We start from the raw sequence: 18,433 nt of genomic DNA, 5'->3' as shown, positions 1-18,433 counted from the left end.
ATAACAGAAATCTCCAAAATTGATTGCAGCTTTATTGACAATGATTGGAATTCACAGAAAAAGTTTAACATTATCTAAGTATTCATTAAATATTTAATATTATAAGAATATTTCTCAAAATATTAAAAGAACATACAATGATTATGATATAATACAAGTTAAAATACATACTTTTTACATTTTATTACAAGTTAAAAAACATGTATTTTTTTCTTTTCAGAAGGGGCATTTGATGTACACTAATATTTGATGGCAGCTGCAAAAAATTGTGTAAAAGTGAAAATTTTAGAGCAAACTATAAAAGGATGTCTAAGAAAACATCTGCTGTTAGAGTTAAATAAGAATAGTAGTACATGACAGGAAGATGAATAGAAATTTGATTAAATTTTAAAATCAGGAACAATTTGACAGAACTCTTAGGGTATAACAATGTAATAAGTAGCATAGCAGATTATTAGATTTTTGGGAATCTACATTTTTAGACAAGTTAGTTTAGAATAATGTCAGAAAACAGAAAGCAGAAAGCTAGGGTCTGCATGATTGCCTAAGGGACTAGAAGGATTGCCTAAAGGAATAAAATTAAAGTGCAAATGAATGAATAAAAAATGAATAGATAAGATTAAATATCTAATCTAAAACAGTAAAAGGGACAGAATAATCTGAATAAAGTAATCTTCTATAGAATAGCACCTACATCAAAACTTATACAATTTCTTCTTATAATAGCTACTTCATTGGCTTGAAGAGGAGCCACATATTGTTTAACTGTAACACAAATCTTTTTGGTGTTGTTCCATTTCTCAGGAAGCTCCTGTAAATTTAAATAAAGCTCTTTTTATTTAAAAATAATTTCACAAATATTTTAAAAATTTATATTGATAAAACTATTTCTGATTTTTATAAAAATATTATTACTGAAGCCTTAATATATTTTACATAATAAGTCTTCTGTATAGAAAGATCATGCAGAATAAAACTATATTTAATAATTATCAATCTAGCAAGCATTAAAAAATTTTCAAGCAATAAATCAGGACAAATCAAAACCTGTAAAAGAGAGTGAATATCTTCACTCAGTTCTTGGTTGTACGATTTAAGTAACTCAATTGTTTGCTTCAGTGGTTCAAACATTGCATCAGTTGTTTGTGTTCGATCTTTCACTGCCATTAGATGACCCATGCATTCAACCAGACCATTTAAATCATTTTCTTGAACAGGTTTTAGCAACCCTTGATCAGTTGTTTTGATGAATGCTGATAAATTGTTCAGGCTAATGACAATCAAGTTTAATTCAAGAAATTGATTGTAACTACTTCTTCAATAATTTTTTTTTTCCCTTTAAAAAACTTTTCAATTCTATTAAATGAATCAAAAGTCACTTGAATACAAACCTATTTTTAACATGGTCAATGAGATATTGTTTAAACATAAAACTCCATCTTTTCACAATATTCAACAAGGCCTGTTTAAATGGCTTTGCATCAACACGAAACCAACCATCAAAAATGGTTACTCCATCAATTTCCTCAATTTCAGCATATAATTTCTCATAAATACCTATCTGCACAGAAAAATTAACATTAAGTTATAAATGTTTTGAAAGAAATTTAGTAAGAGAAAACATATAGAAAAAAAAAAGTGATAACTTTTCTAAAGCAGATACCAATTTATTTATTTTAAAAAGTGTTATAATTCTGCAAAGTAGAGTATTTTTAAAAAAATTCCACAACCAGTAAAAATAACGTCAGGAATTTATAATATTTAAAAAAGTAAAATTAACCATAGGAATATACAACAACAAATAAGTATAAAAAAATTTAATAAAAAAATTTATGCTAAATACATTTTATTTGACCTACTTGTTCTTTAAACTGCTGTAATGTAGGAGAACATTCTGGAATATCTTCTTCTCCACGTCGCTCCATTTCTTCTAGTGATAATACTCGACCATATCTTAAGAACTGGTTCATAAACTCATTGCGTTCATCAATCCATAAGTACTCAAAACAATGAAAAGAGTTGCGATAATCACAGGCTTTATTCATAACATTTGAAACACGGTCAAGAATCTCTTGTTTAATCTCAGAAAGTTCCTCAACCTCTTCAATATCATTCTTCATAAAAATGAAAGAAACTCAAAGATTAAATTTGAATTAAATTTAAAAAAAGTAAAAACAAAATACTAAACTAAATACAGACATTAAATCAAAAAGTTATATAAAGATACTCTACAATACTGAAAAGGATGGAAATTCATTTTACTTTAGAGTAGAGATGATATTGAATTGATACCATTTTATTTCACAATAACAATTTAATGTTAAATGGTATGAGTGAAGAAAGAAGATAAATGAAGACTTAAAAATAAACTTACAATAGACAAATATGAAAATTTTTACCAATAAATGAGTTAAAAATCTAAGCAAAATATACCTGATAATCTGTTTGATCATAATGTGATGCAAGACGATTTATGAGACTTGCTTGATGATAAATGTCAAATAAAATCTCTTCCATAATGTTAAAAAAACCACCACTGCAATTAAAGTCTAAAGCAGGTATAAATACCATGTCAGGTACTTGTAGTTCTAGCCTTGACTCAAACAAAGGAAACTGAAGCTGTTTCACATCAGTGTTAGTAAGAAGAAATTGCAATGAACAATTGATAGTTTTTAAAAACCCTTCAACTACCATGTCATCTAAGTACTCAATATAAGATTTCCAAATTTCAGAGTCTACATTAGCTGAGAATGCTTTAATATTCTCTAAAACTAATTTGAATATTTGATCTCCTATTTCTCTGATGAAGTCATAACGTTTTTTTAAAACAAAAAGTCTCTCCTGAAAAGAAAAGCTTTAGTTAAGCAAATAAAAGGTTTTTTTTTATTCCCAAATCAAAACTTGACAAAGAGAACATAAAAATCAGATACTTACTTAACTTTAACAACACATTATACCTCAATATTTAGAAGCCCATCTTTCTTCCCATCTTTTCTATCGTAAAGTGGCATAATACTCCATTTATTCATCAGCATTTTTATTGTACTAACATTTGATTTAGCTGACTGAACATTCACCTCTAACAAATGGACCATCTCACGAGATTGATCAATGTAATCCCAAATGCCTTTATCCAGAATTAAATTGTTATTTTTTAACAAAATGATTGCTTCAAAATATAAAATAAATTTTTATAGTAAAACAAAAACTGCTTCTTCCTTTCTACTTATTATGCTTTTAATCAACTGTAGGTGCAGAACCATTTATGAAATCTTATTCAAAAGAAATGAATTAATACACATTAAAAATTCAGCAGAGTTAAAACAGTTACTATAATATTTTTTTTAAAATTATGATTGTACTAAAGAAAGGGTCATAATGTTAAAAAACACCAAGGTGCTAGTTTCATGTGTTATCTTTACAATATTTAATTTCTATGTTTAAATATCATATTTGTTGTTATTTTCAAAGCATTTTTCTACAACAGAAGTATATTTTAACAAGACTAACAAAATTTTATGAATAACCATAAAACAAACTTAGCTTATATCTTATGAATGTTGATTTTTAACATAATCAAATTTAGTTTTACTAATTTCAGTTAATAACAAGAAAAAAGTTTTATCATAAATGCAATGTTCAGATTTAAGTTTCTAGTTTGTACAAACCTTCACTGTTCCAGTTAAGCTGATCTTCAGCTTGCTTTAGTTGTATGTTGATAACATCTAGTTGATCTTTTATTAGTGGATATTCAACTTCCAAGACTGTTACACAAATTTTATTGTACCAAGCTGCAATCAAGTCAAGGTTTGCACAATACTTACTAAACTCATTATTGCGCTTATAAACAGCTAATGCACTTTCAGGAATGCTATCAAGTGAGTTATTTTCAGTCATTTCAAGATACTTTACTTCTCTAAGTACAGCAACAAGCTAAAATAAAAAAGGAATTCTTAAAAAAATTTTAATTAAAAATCTTTATTACAAGTTATTTAAATGTGGAATCAGCAGCAAAAATATACCATAAGTTCTATAGAAAACATATTTAATTAAAAAGGGAAAACTTATTGAAAATTAAATGATGTTATATAGCCTATGTTTTTAAGAAAGCCATGTTGTCAGTTTTACTATTTGGCACTTTTTCTCTTTGAAAGCAGATATTACAGCTAATTGACTCTGCAGTTAAAAATCATTCAATTTTTTCATAAGTCTTAGTCTGAGTGGGATTAGGTTTTTAAAAGATGTTAGTCAAAAACCTTACTGATGGCTTTCAAAATCAGTGAATATGGTGACAAGACCCTTGGGTAAAAAACCTAGCCATCTGAAGCAAACTACATACTCTTTTCCTTATACTCAAATGATTAAATATACTTTTCTTATGATTAGAGATAATAAATAATAGCATTTTCTACTCAAAGGTTTGGTGCAACTATTACAGCAAAGTTAGAGGACACTAATTTAGTAGTTGCTCTCAAACTTTTGGTACAACTTAAGCAGATAAAATCATTCATGGATTTTGCTGAAAGGTCTAATTGAATTTATATTTGACCACCAAAATTATTTGCAGACTGGGATACTTCAATCCAACTGTACAATATTACTTTGTTATATTTATTAAAACAATTTCTGCTGGATAAAGTTATAACAATTGATTGTAATAATAATAACTGTTAAATACCAGAGGAAAAATAAGGAATAAGGAGACAAAACATTTTAAACTTTACATGTAGAAGCTATGAGAGTTTTTCCATGAGAATTTTTCCCAAAAAAAATCAAACAAAACTAACGAAGTAATAAAGATAAAAAATGAGAAAGGATAGAAAAAGCTATCGAGATTAAGAGCTTAATATTCTTAAAAATTTTTTTAAATCATTTTCTAACATTCAGCTCATGTAGAGTAAATGGATTTGCTATTTCAAAAGCATAATATTAAAATAATTTGTTTTCTTTTTCAGGAAATTTTCTTTACCAATCAAAGGACAATCAATACCACAAGTATATGTATGCTGATCTTGGATTTAACTATTAAATCAAGCTTGACCTAAAGATATGCTACTTAAAGATACAAGAAGAACCATTTAAAAGCCATTTGTGACTGATAGAAACTCAACAGTTTGATAAATCGGCAAAAATCTAAGTCTTCATTTTCTGTGTATATGTTGCTAATGTCTTTTGCAATAAAAGTTATCAGAAGGCAAGTTTAACTAAAACATACCTGTGGATCAAAGTTAACAGAAATAAGATTTTTCTCTGGGCTTCTGATTATAAGAGGTTTACTCAAGTTTTGATCAGCAATTATACTAACTCCTGATGTCCATTTAGAATAGATACTGTCTTCATAACTAAATAAAAAAATCTTTAAAAAAATTTTTTTTCACAATGACTTTGATGTTCTTTGTAAGAATAAAGTACCTCTTTAACAAATTGTTCATCTCTTCATATTTTTCAAAGATAAAATTGCCAATACTAGTTTGCAAAAACCTGAAAATTCAATAATATAATATTCTAAAACTGTTACTACAAAATCTCATCAAAATAATTGTTTCTAGTCTCAAATAATGCAAGCTTATCTTTTGCCATAATTAAAATGTCTAGTAATTTTTTTTATTAGATAACTGCTTTGAGACTATTTTTTTTGTTTTATCATTTGAAGCAACTTTTAATATTACATATCTTTATAATATCCTGAAAAAGCTAATCTTGAAAACAGTTCAAGCAACTTTATAAACAACTTCTTTATTTTAATTTCTATTTGATAAATTAAATGCTTATAAATAGTTTATCTGCAATAAAAAACTTTACAATAAATTGGCACCTGATAAATATTTTTCCCAGTTTTTTCAACCTTTTTTTTTTTAAAAAAAAAAAAATTTTTTTTTGCATGTTTGTGTAACATGAAACAACAACAAAAAGCATTTACTTTTGATTGACAGACATTTTTAGATAATGAACAGGATTGTGATATCTTAGACGCAATTGGTGTGACCACTGTAAAATGCCTGCTACAGATGGCATATTTTTGCCAGAAAGTTGTTTTTTTTTGGATGTTGCCATAACTTGATTATCAAAAACAATTTTTGCCTGATCCAACTCATCTTCTACCATTTGCAAGAGAACTTGATATTTTGTTTCAAAGTTTTTAGCAATAAGGGGGCGATCAAGAAGGGAACCAAAAATATCAATTAACTAAATTATAAATAAATAGCATGCAAGTTTAACAGACTTAGAGATGCAAATATTATCTTAAATAAAATTGGTTGTTGATTTTAACATAAGAATTCAGCTTAATTAAATTTCTAAAAGAAGTAATATTTTAAAAGAATCTAACTTTGAAAGAGGCTTCCAAACATGAACAATTGTTAAATGAATGATTGATGATAGTGGCAAGACGGATATCTAAGTCCTCAATTAGCAATTGAAATTTACAATAATCATTGTGAAAACCCTAGAAGAAACAAGAAACTATTAAATTCTAAAACCAAATAAAAGTAGAAATGAAAAAAACTAGTTAAATGCTAAAAGAAAAATCTTGCCATATCATTAGGGTTAAGGCTGTCATACAAGCTACTTCCAAACACACGGAAACTATCTTGAAATTCAGTGAATATTTGCATAACATGGTGACTTAAAATGCGACCTTTAATGCCTCCAATTTCTACTTTTTCTAATTTATTGAACTCAATTGCAGTCTGGAATGTATTCTAAAGTAACATAAACTAAATGACAAAAATTTAATTTAAGAGTTTTATGTGAAATTATTTATACAAGAGATAAGTTCACTGCCAAAACAAAAAAAATTAATGGGATTTTAAGACAGTATTATTTCAATTTAAACCCAAATAATTTTTTTTTATCAAAAATATAGTTTCTACACACAAGTCCTGCTTTAGTTAACAAAAAATACCAGAAAATAATTAGCAAAATGAAAAAAAAGTCAAAATTTAGTTTTTATTATGATAAGTAATGTCATACTTTAGATGCTTTTTTTTTTAATTTTATAATCAGCTTCTGTTAAGCAGTATTATATTTGCACACTTTTTGATATGAATATTATTCATATCAAGGCTGTGGACTCAGCGAGCAAAGGTAGCTGTCAAGCTGATAAGATAAGCTAACAAATTTGCATTTGTTTTGACAGAAAATTGTTTAAATAAAATATAAAAAGTAAAAACTAACCATGACCAGAAATAGTACATTTTTACTAACTCTGACTCCAGAAGCTGCTTAACAAAGACTGTAAAAATCAGTTTGAAAAACACAAAAAACCTTTAAAAAAAATATTTACTTTACTTTACAGAATAGTTGTAAAGTTCAGCAAGTACATCTTATAGTACACACATTTTTTTTTGAAATTCTACATTAATTCATACACATGTATGTTGCTTTCTCTGTTTAATATTTCTTAAACTACTTTGACTGTTTTATAGTGAAAGTTAAACAAAACGAAATAAAATTAAGAATTGAGGAATTTAAAAATTTTAAAAACTAGATGTTCCTGTTTTCTAAAATTTTTTTTACAAATCCTTTCAGATAAAACTTCAGCTGCCTGGAATAAGTTCAGAGATATTTCTTATCACATAAACAAAACTATATATTCAAACTAAACATATATTCAAACGATGGGAAAATAAGCTAGACATGTTAAATATAACAACATGTAGGTGCATCATAATTCTATGCACTGATAATGATACATCATGTAAGGAGATTGTTCTGGTGAGGTGGAGATTGTTCTGCTGAGGTGCACAATGTGTGCATTTGTTTTAGGAATATTAAGGTACCAACTTGATCTTATCTGCCTCAGTTTTAAGGAGACAAAATTAAATCAATGTCAGGCTACCAAATGAGTAAAATTGAAAAAACAGAAACAAAGAGAAAGATTAAGGCAGAGCGAAGAAAAATTGCTCACAGTGTAACTTTTGAAAAACTACAAAAGGATATAAAAAAGATGCTTTGAATACAAGTGCTCCAATAGAAAAAATTAACCATGCATATCTCTGCAATGTTTTTGCAAATGGTGGGCGTGTTTTTTTAATGGTGAAGAAAAATAAAAAAGCTAAATAGAAACTGATTAAGTTTTAATTGAAAAGTAGAAGATTTTTTGGACAAAAAAGATTATAAAAGAAAAGATCGTATAAAAAGAAAAAGGAAAAAATAAATAAAGAAAATAAGGTTAAGAAAGTAAATAATTTCAAAAAGAATTTTTGGTTAAAAAAGTATTCGTGAAAATTTTAAAGATACCAGAAAAAATATTTCTATTGAAAATCAAAAGGTAAAGTTGACAGTAAGTTTATAAAATTAGAAGAAGAAGGAAAAGTAAATATCAATACCATTTTCATATTAAAAATCAGATAAGCCAAAACAAGAAAACACACAAAAAACTGTTAAAATAAAGAAGAAAAACAACTACTGTCAATGAAAAAGAAGTATGAAAAGTTTATTATTTAAAGATCATATACTAGTTAAAATTATATCTTCTTATATAAACTTAGATAATGACTTCCTTCTTGGATAATATACTTATATATACATATTATACATACACTTTTTTTCTTGATTTTCTTTTTTATGCAACTCACTTTTTTTCACTTAGATTTTCTTTCTTTTTTTTCTTTTTTTAACCATCTTTTTTCTGTAACTTTTTAATGATGGTAGTGAAACAAGCTTGTGGTATATGCTTTGAAGCAGTAGCTAAAAATCAATCAGCTATCCAATGTGATTTATGTGACAAGTGGATACACTGAACTCGATTACATAAAATGTAATCGAGTTGACAAACTGACATATGAAAAAATCAAAACTTTAAATACTTGGTACTGCCTAATCTGTACAAAAACATTTCTTCTTTTCTCTAATATTTCTGATTAAGAGTTATCTACCACTCTTGCAGGAAAGTCACTGAAATTTAACCTTGTTAAAAATCTATCTGATAATCCAAATTTGAAAAACCTTTTTGGGGATCTCAATGACTCATCTTATACTTCAATCAACTGCAAATATGTAGATGTTCCTAGGTACAATGAGTTATCCCGAAATTCTGTAAGTTATCTCCATATAAATATATCTTCACTACCATATCATATTGACAATTTTAAAATACTATTAGCATCTTTTAATAATATGCCAGATGTTATTGGAATAACTGAATCTAATTTGCATGATAAAGATGTGTCTATAACTAATGTTGATTTAGACGGATATGTAACCATTCACAAGCCAACTAAAGCTAAAAAGGGTGGTGCTTTGATGTATATTAAGTCTAGTTTAAACTTTAAAGTTATAACTGACTTGATCCTGGTTAAAAGTAAACAACTCGAATCGATATTCATTGAAGTAATAAATGCTAAAAAAAGCAACTTAATAGTTGGTTGTTTATATCGTCATCCAACAATGTGTCCATCTGAATTTGTTGATCATTACCTAAATTCTCTTCTTGAGAAAATTAGCTTAGACAAAAAGAAGTTTATGTTAATGGAGATTTCAATTTTGACTTGCTCAAATACAATACATCCAATGAAGTTTCATATTTTTTAGAATCAATGGTTTCAAATTCTCTTTTTCATTTTATCATACAGCCTAAACGCATAACCACTCATTCTGAAACAGTAATTGATAACATTTTTTTAAATTTTTATTTTTCTGATATAATCTCAGGAAACCTTACCGCTTCAATATCTGATCATCTTGCTCAGTTTATAATAATGCCACATTCCAAAATGCAAACTTCACCTAAACCTATTTTTAGGAGGTGCTTTAAAAACTTTAAAAAAGCTGAATTTATTCAAGATATTTCAAATGTTGAATAGGATGACTTTATAAAAGAAGAAAATGATGTCAATTACTCCATTAAAAAGCAAATCGAAATTTCTGATTATATTTTGAACAAAGATCCCCCTTACAAAAAATTGACAAAAGATCAAGTAACTAGCAATAATAAACCTTGGATAACAAAAGGCATTCTCAAGTCAATAACAATTAAAAACAAACTTTATAAAAAATATTAAAATCAAAAGACTGTAGAAAGAAAAATTTACTTTTTATAAATTTTAAACAATATCATAATAGTATAAGCAATCTTATAAAGTTTAGCAAAAAGGAATATTACACAAACTTTTTTAGACACAATATCAATAATATAAAAAACATCTGAAAGGGTATAAAAGAATTGATAAATGTAAAGCCAAATAAAAGTTACTCCTCAACAAGCATACTGATCAACAACAAATACAAAATAATCCTAAAGCTCTAATTTCTAATCATTTTAACAATTTCTTTACTACGATTGCTTCAAAATTATCCAATCAAATTCCAAATTCTAAATTCAACTTTCAAAAGTATCTGACCAATCCTAATAGCAACACTTTTTATGTGCAACCAATAACTGAAGAGGAAACCCTCGACTATATAAATTCCACTATCATAAAATGTAAGAGTGTTGGACCGAACAGCCTTCCAACAAAACTTCTTAAACTGGCGTCAAAAATTCTATGCAAACCAATAAGTATCATCCTAAGTATTTCATTTTGCAAAGGAATATTTCCTAATGTCTTCAAGCTGGCCCAAGTTATTCCAGTCCACAAAAAAGGATCTACAGTTGACTGCACCAACTATCGTCTGATCTCTCTTCTATCTAATTTAAGAAAAATTTTTGAAAAAGTTATGCATAATAAATTATACGACTTCCTAAACCAAAATAAATGCTCATATAAGCACCAGTTTGGTTTTCATAAAAAGCATTCTACAGCTCACGCTCTAATCCAAATTACAGAAAGTATAAAAGTTGCTCTTGATAATGGAAACTTTGCCTGTGGGGTTTTCATTGATTTACAAAAAGCTTTTGACAATGTAGACCATGACATTCTCCTATCAAAGCTTAACTATTATGGTTTATACAGCATACCATTGCAATGGTTTAAATCATACCTTTCCAATCGTCAACAGTTTGTTACTTTAAATGGCACCTTTTCAGACATTAAAAGCGTTTGCATTGATATTCCTCAGGGATCCATATTAGGTCCTCTTCTCTTTATTATTTACATCAATGATCTTAATCTTTCTATCAAACATTCAAATACATATCATTTTGCTGATGATACAAATCTTCAATTAACAACAAACTCCCTCAAAAAACTAAGTAAATATATTAATGAGGATATGGCCAGTCTTGTTCAATGGCTCCGAGCAAACAAAATCTCATTGAATACTAAAAAAACAGAAATAGTAATATTTAAGACGCAGTATACTAACTTTTCTAAAAAAACTAACAAGATACTTCCAAAATACTTGAACTTTAGAATAAGTGGCCAAAAGCTGCCTTTGTCTAGTTACATAACTTATCTTGGTGTTATGATAGATGAGAAACTTTCATATAAAACAAATATAAATAACCTTGCTCTCAAACTAAACCATTCCAATGGCATGTTAGCAAAAATTCGAAACTACATCAATTTTGAAACATTACTATCTGTATATCACGCAATTTTTGGTTCACATTTACAATATGCATGCCAAGTTTGGGGACAATCTAAAACCGTCTGTCTTTCTAAAATTGTTTCGCTTCAAAATAGAGCAATACGAATAGTTTCTGTTCAAGAGACTTCCCTAATGACATCCTGTATCTTACATCCAAAGTTCTTTGTTTCTATGATTTAATCCAGTTTCTAAATTGTTCATTTGCCTGGGATCAACAACACGGTCTCCTTCCTTTGATATTTCATAACTACTTTAATAGTAGGACAACATGTGGGCATAATCTAAGATCAGTCACTTTTAATAACTTAACCATCCCACAAAAACAGACAACTAAACATGGAAAAAATTCCATTACATATCAGTGTATCCTTTCTTGGAACACCCTTCCGTACACCCTAAAAACAGATTTAATGCTTAAATCCAAGAATCTGTTCTTAAAGTCACTCCATCATTTTTACCTAGAAAGTTACGCTTAACTTTATTCTTTACCTTTATAATATAAATTTTTGTAAAGTTATACTTTTACTATGTGACTAGTTTATCTATTATGTTTTTCTTTTGTCTTCTCTTTATATTATTTAGGTCATTGCATTTTATTAGTGAACTACTATTTGCAATGACCTGTGTTTTTTGTAACATCCTTAACACAAAATATATATTGATTGAATGTACTCTAAGAATCTGAGTTGCAGGATGTGAGTAAAGAAATTTCAACTAATTATGTAAGTATTTATTAAAGTAATATTTGCAGATGAATGAAAAGACTCAACTATGGTTTTGATTGAAAATTTACTTGCACTAAAAGATTCCATTAAAGAACAGAAAAGCAGGAAAATTTCAGTGTTATTTCTGAACTAGATGGTAGCTATTTGACCCACTACACACCTAATAGCAATCGATTTAGATTCCACAAACTCAATGGCAGTGTCTAGTAATGAGCCCTACTTAATAACTACAAAAAAAATCCATCTGGATTATTGACTCATCTGGGGAGAAAACGTTTATGACCTGTTAGCATCTTGCATACTAATGAGAACACTTAAGGCACTTGATAACAAACATATATGGTCCCACAAAATCTAAAGATAAATTTACTAGGTCAATAGACAAACTTTGATCAAAGGTAAATCAAATAAAACTGCTAGAAAAGTCTTAACCTATTTACCAGATTTAATCCTAGAAAAAAATTCCTAAACTCTCTTTTTGAGAGATCTGGTTAAATTTCAAACCTAGTATTTGAACTATTGATATTAGGAATTGTTTGGAGCTTGATTTTTAAGCTAATTACCCTAAGCATACATATGTAGATATGTATCTAAAAGAACCATACTAAGAAGTAAAACTTGAATATTTAAAAAACTAATAGGTTAAAAATGTGCATGGCAATAATCAAGGCATGTGGAGGACATATCCACATAGATAAAAATTATATATTCAGTTTTGTTTGGTAATAATTTTTATTTGTTCTTGATACTTGTATTTTATGTGCTTATGTATCACACTTTGGGTTAAGAACTTTAAAAAATGGTAATGCTAATAATATTTCACATAAAATAAAGAAAAATCCAATTGCTCCTTGCTTATTTCAACCCTTTGATGGTGGTATATATACATAAAATATTTACCTGTACTAGTGCTAAGCGATTGATGAATAAATCATATCTGGTGAAGACTAACTCACTTGCAAACTCCCAATTTTTTACTGGTTGGTTATCTTTAAAGTAAGAAGGTAAGTTTTTACGTATATTTTCAAATTGAATTTTATATTCCTCTAACATATTCAGTGCTATTTTGACTTTCTTTGAGGATTCCTCCAGTTCACACTTAAAAATCTCAGTAGGATCCAGATAATTTCTAGCCTAAAAAATAAAACTTCCAGATCAAATTCTATTTAAATCATTTTTCTAAATTAAACTTGTTAAAAAAAAGAATGTTCAATGGTTACAGCAGTTTGTTAAAATTCTTTCAAAATTTAGCAATTTGGTTTACTAATTTTAAAGATAAAAAAAGTTCTACAAAGCTTTCAGAGTTTTGAAAGAAAATCAATAAACTATTGTATAATCATAAATTTGCTAGTTAATTAGAAATAAGTATAAATTTTTGATAATGCAATAAAAATACTGATCATGAAATATTCTTTTTTACTTAATATAATGCATGTAACTTTAATAGTGGATGGTTTTAAGATAACATTATAGAATCCAGGGTAAATAATATGAATGATAAAAAAAGGCTTTAAAGGTGAAGAATAAAAAAACTAACAAGATATATAAGCAAGTTTCCAATTTCTTGTAATAATACTATAATACGCCCTGGCTTGCAATAATGCTTTGATTTCACCCAAAGCAGTCCAACTGCATGCATCAAGGGACACAAAAAATAATGCACTTCAGGAATTTCTAGTTGATCTAATTCTTCTAGAGGTCGTCTAAGTGGTTTTAAATGCATATTGATATCATATGCTTCATCTAAGGCTGTGAAAACAAACTATTTTTTTACATAATATTTTTTTCAAATAGAAAAAGCATAAAAGACAAAAAAATTTTTAAAAACATCTTAGTCTAATGCTGCTAAAAGAATATATGTATTTATTTAGGAGCATTTAGATGTTTAGGACCATTGCAGATTTATTAAAATTTAAAAACTTTACAATAAATACCAACAAAAACTCTATAAACAAAACTTAAGACTTAAGAATTACCCTTTACAACTGATTTAAATAGCTTTTTGAAAGAAGCAAAGTAACTGCTATTTGATAATTGTAAAAGCTTAGCCATTTTCTTTACTCTTGTTTCTTGCAGCTAAATTTCAATATAAATATCATTTAAACTATACCAAGGAAAAAGATAGACAAAAAAAAAGAACAGAAATTAACCTGTAGAAAAATGTTTTCCAAGTTTATTGATCTTGATTTCCAAAAGTTAAGTTCAACAATCGGTCCGGGGTTTAAACCCTCTATCAAGGCCTGAGCAGAACTTCGTTTTAATACTTTAGATATCTGATGTGTCCAATCAATGACCACTGATTCAATGCTATGTACTAGCAATCTATCTGACTCAGATAGCTCTACAACTCTAAAGAACATTAAAACGAAAAAAAAAAAGCAGTTGAAAAATAACAAAATTGAAAACACACTATGAAAAAAACTAAGCTAAAATTATTATTTTTTTATATAATTTAACATTAAGATTTTATATTTCATCAAACAGTCTCTGTTGATAACATATATGTGCAAACACACTTATGTGTTAGATTTTATAAAACTATTAAATATATTATGAATTGAGTAACACACAGATATATTTTATATATATATATATATATATATATATATATATATATATATATATATATATATATATATATATATATATTATATATATATATATATATATATTATATATATATATATGTATATATATATGCATATATATATATATATATATATATATATATATATATATATATATATATATATATATATATATATATATATATATATATATATATATATATATATATATATATATTCATGCATAGACAAATTATTTTAAAATATTATCTTATTTACTTTTCATTAGAAAATTCCTTGAAACTTTCTAATCCAATAGGTAGTGGCAGAAGTGTTCGTCCTTTATATTGTCCAGAGATGATGAAAACATTATTTTTTAGATTAACAGCATGATGCAATATATCTTGTGATACAACATTAGGCCAACTTGTCTGATTTTTCTCATTTGATAGTAAAGGAATAAAAACCTATTAAAAAAAATAAAGAAGCATTTGAATGATTAATTACTTTAATTTGTAAATAAATAAAAACTACTATTACTTCAAGTGCTATTTTACTTGTTATTCATAAAAATCTCCCATTAAAAGTAGTTAACCTGATTTTTATTACAACTATAAATATCTATTAAATCAATTTTTTAACCCATAATTTGAGTCTCTATCTAACAATAAGAATTATTAGTGAAACAAATTTTTAGTGCTTAGCAATAATATGCATAGATAGATAGATAGATAGATAGATAGATAGATAGATAGATAGATAGATAGATAGATAGATACATACATACATACATACATACATACATACATACATACATACATACATACATACATACATACATACATACATACATACATACATACATACATACATACATACATACATACATACATACATATATATATATATATATATATATATATATATATATATATATATATATATATATATATATATATATATATATTGTGTACCTCATCAACCAAAGCTGAAAGTTGATCCAATGGTGCAGATGATATATCTCCAATTATCAGTGATCCTTTATATTTATCTTTTGATATTATCTCATTTTTCTCTTTTTTAATGAAGTATATTGTTTTGCTTTTGGATCCAAAAGCAAAAAAATAACCTGGAACAAGTACTCCAGCGCTTGTTAGAGTTATGAATAACTGAAAATTATCTGTCTTTTCAAAAAATTCTATAATTATTTTTTTATATTCATCGTTTCCAACTAGCTTTGTCCACTTATCTGCTTTCAATTTAAAAGTTTTTAGAACAAACTCACTTAAATAATCAAGTCTTAGATCAGAAAAATCCATGAAATGAATGCGCAGAAATCTGACCCAATTAGTTAATATTTTAGTATGGACAACAGTATTAACTACCAAAATTAATATGAAGCCTGTTTTTAAAGTGATTTATGGTTATTTTCGAACGTAGAATTGTAATGGCGAAGCGGTTGCTTAGTGATAAGTTCGATTTCTGATTTCTCACAGACACTTAACTCGCGCCCTGCTAAATAGTGTACCGTTGCGGTTCTAAAAATAGATTTAATGAATATTTCGCAAAGCTTACTGGGATCGAAATGCGGACAAGCATAACAAAATGCAAGTAAGTTTACTACCAGTGCAAGTAGAAAAATTGTCTAAGGGTGCAACAAAACACTGTTGTTGGGGTTTATGCACATCAGATTCTCTCTACCCTGAAAGTTTGCCACCTGGTATATATTTTTTAAGATTTCAAAAAGTTGGAAATATAAAAGATTCGACGACAAAATGTGAAAAACTCCAGCAAAGTTTGAGAACAGATAAATGCAAGATATGGCTTCATGCTTGTGGTCGTAAATTTTTTCCTACGTATAAAGTTAAAAAAGACACCTATATTTGTTCCTTGCATTTTATTGGAGGAAAGGGTCCTTCTGAAGAAAATCCACATCTTATATGTGCGAGTCATTCAAAAGATCAGTTGGAGAAAAATAATAAAAGAAAAAGAAAATTACTGATTATTTGAAATAATGTTTCTAAACTGAAAAGTTTACATTGTGTAGATTTTATCGTCAAAATGATAACAACAATATTAACACAGTTTCTAATCTCTCTGTTAGTTCTTATAACACTACAGACTCTGTAACAGTTACAGAGTGCAATATTGATGATGTTATTGCTGGGAATAGCAATGACTTTATTTTAGATTCTTCTTCATCATTTACTGCTACAATATATGATAAATCTACTCAAACTATTTATGATAAATTTATGCTTGGAGCAAAGATTGAAACAATAGTTTTAAAAAATAGTTTAAATCAAAATCAAGAAAATCACGCTCTTTTAAATCAAACTTTACCTAATTCGTTGTATTGTTTAGTTGCAAATACAACGTCGATGGAAAATATTTTATTTTCAGAAAAAAGTTGCAAATATTTTATTGGTATTACTGAATTTCAATTTTCTACTTTGTACAACTTTCTTGGACCAGCAAAGTATAAACTTTCATATTGGAACAGCTCTAGGAGTGTGAGAGTCTTTGAAGTTATCTGTAAAAGAGCAACTCTCTGTCACATTGTTGAGACTAAGAAGAGGTTTCAATATTTTTACTCTTGCTCAGTGGTTTAATGTTAATGAATTTTTTATTTGTTTTATTTTCACAGCATGGATAATGTTCATTTTTTTATCATTTTAAGGAGCTTCAAATTTTTCCAGAAAGACAAGTTTATGAAAGAAATCTTCCATTTTTCCAGAAATTTAGACCATTTAAGAATATCCGTGCCATCATTGACTGTACAGAGTTTAGGTGTGAGGTGCTGGAGAATTATGCGCAGCAAGGAAATACTTATTCTTCGTATAAAAGCCATTGCACAATGAAATGTCTTATTGCAACTAATCCAAATGGTGCTGCATCATTTATATCAGATTTATACGAGTGTAGCATTAGTGATGTGGCTTTATTTCAAAAGTGTGGAATTATGGGGCTTATTAACTTTCAAGATATCTTTTTTGTTGATAAAGGATTTACTATTCAAGACTTGCTTCTACAAAAGCAAGCAACTATATTTATTCCACCATTTTTAGGTGACCATGAAATGTTTACAAAAGAAGAGATAATTCAAACAAAAAGAATTGCAAAAGCACGAGTTCATGTTGAACAGTTTAATGAACGTTTGAAAAAGTTTAGATTACTTGATAGAGTAATGCCTCTTTCTTTAGCACCAATAGCATCTCAATTAGTCTTTGTTGCATCATGCTTGGTAAACTTTCAACAATGTTTGTGTGTTTGAATATCTTTGTATTAAATACATTTGGATGTTTTTAATTATTTTTTATTTTGTAAGTTTGTTAATAATGCATCTCATTCCATAGGTTTTAAGAATAAACACTAAATTTCAACCCTGAAAACTGTATTCAAATTAGTGTTAAATAATTTTAACTTGCTTTTTTGTGTGTTTAAGTAATTGTTGTTCCTTTGTTTTAATTTATAATAGTTTTCTTTGGTTGGTACTTTCTTTGGTATTTAAAAGGAAAGTAATATAATTAAGTTTGAAATTGTTTTTTAATGAGTTGGGGTTTTTTGTCGTTGTTGTTTAGCTAATGGATATTTTCCTTGATTTGTTAAATAATTTTTAAGTTAATTTTTAATTTAATTACTAAGTTATTAAGTAACCCAAAAAGTAGA

At 27.2% G+C, this 18,433-nt stretch overlaps 1 protein-coding gene and 1 pseudogene across 4 annotated transcripts in view; one reads left to right on the top strand and one right to left on the bottom strand.

Moving 5' to 3' along the window:
- LOC149878953 (dynein beta chain, ciliary-like) overlaps nucleotides 1–16,290 on the bottom strand; it is a 43,835-nt gene extending 27,545 nt beyond the window's left edge. For all 4 annotated transcript variants that reach the window (XR_016446760.1, XR_016446762.1, XR_016446761.1 and 1 more), the window contains exons 1-18: nucleotides 15,739–16,290; nucleotides 15,044–15,231; nucleotides 14,348–14,546; nucleotides 14,174–14,273; nucleotides 13,735–13,946; nucleotides 13,098–13,331; nucleotides 6,534–6,701; nucleotides 6,329–6,445; nucleotides 5,921–6,186; nucleotides 5,413–5,481; nucleotides 5,216–5,342; nucleotides 3,669–3,933; nucleotides 2,958–3,127; nucleotides 2,434–2,841; nucleotides 1,860–2,114; nucleotides 1,392–1,561; nucleotides 1,048–1,270; nucleotides 695–811 (exon numbers count right to left, since the gene is read on the bottom strand). Coding sequence is in view for 1 of the 4 variants with exons in the window: in XM_090071166.1 (XP_089927292.1) it covers nucleotides 695–811; nucleotides 1,048–1,270; nucleotides 1,392–1,561; nucleotides 1,860–2,114; nucleotides 2,434–2,841; nucleotides 2,958–3,127; nucleotides 3,669–3,933; nucleotides 5,216–5,342; nucleotides 5,413–5,481; nucleotides 5,921–6,186; nucleotides 6,329–6,445; nucleotides 6,534–6,701; nucleotides 13,098–13,331; nucleotides 13,735–13,946; nucleotides 14,174–14,273; nucleotides 14,348–14,546; nucleotides 15,044–15,231; nucleotides 15,739–16,083 (3,633 nt within the window). In the remaining 3 variants the exon portion in view is untranslated. The remainder of the gene's footprint in view (nucleotides 1–694; nucleotides 812–1,047; nucleotides 1,271–1,391; nucleotides 1,562–1,859; nucleotides 2,115–2,433; nucleotides 2,842–2,957; nucleotides 3,128–3,668; nucleotides 3,934–5,215; nucleotides 5,343–5,412; nucleotides 5,482–5,920; nucleotides 6,187–6,328; nucleotides 6,446–6,533; nucleotides 6,702–13,097; nucleotides 13,332–13,734; nucleotides 13,947–14,173; nucleotides 14,274–14,347; nucleotides 14,547–15,043; nucleotides 15,232–15,738) is intronic.
- A 79-nt stretch (nucleotides 16,291–16,369) lies between these two features.
- On the top strand, nucleotides 16,370–18,156 carry LOC149878952 (uncharacterized; annotated as a pseudogene).
- The last annotated feature ends 277 nt before the right edge of the window (nucleotides 18,157–18,433 follow it).

This window comes from Hydra viridissima, unplaced genomic scaffold, assembly GCF_058129835.1.
Source record: "Hydra viridissima isolate aposymbiotic clone 2 unplaced genomic scaffold, HvirCarnegie_v1 scaffold_14, whole genome shotgun sequence".
Lineage (NCBI taxonomy): Eukaryota > Metazoa > Cnidaria > Hydrozoa > Anthoathecata > Hydridae > Hydra > Hydra viridissima.
The sequence above is the reverse complement of the archived record's forward strand: the minus strand, read 5'-3'. Positions and strand labels throughout refer to the sequence as shown.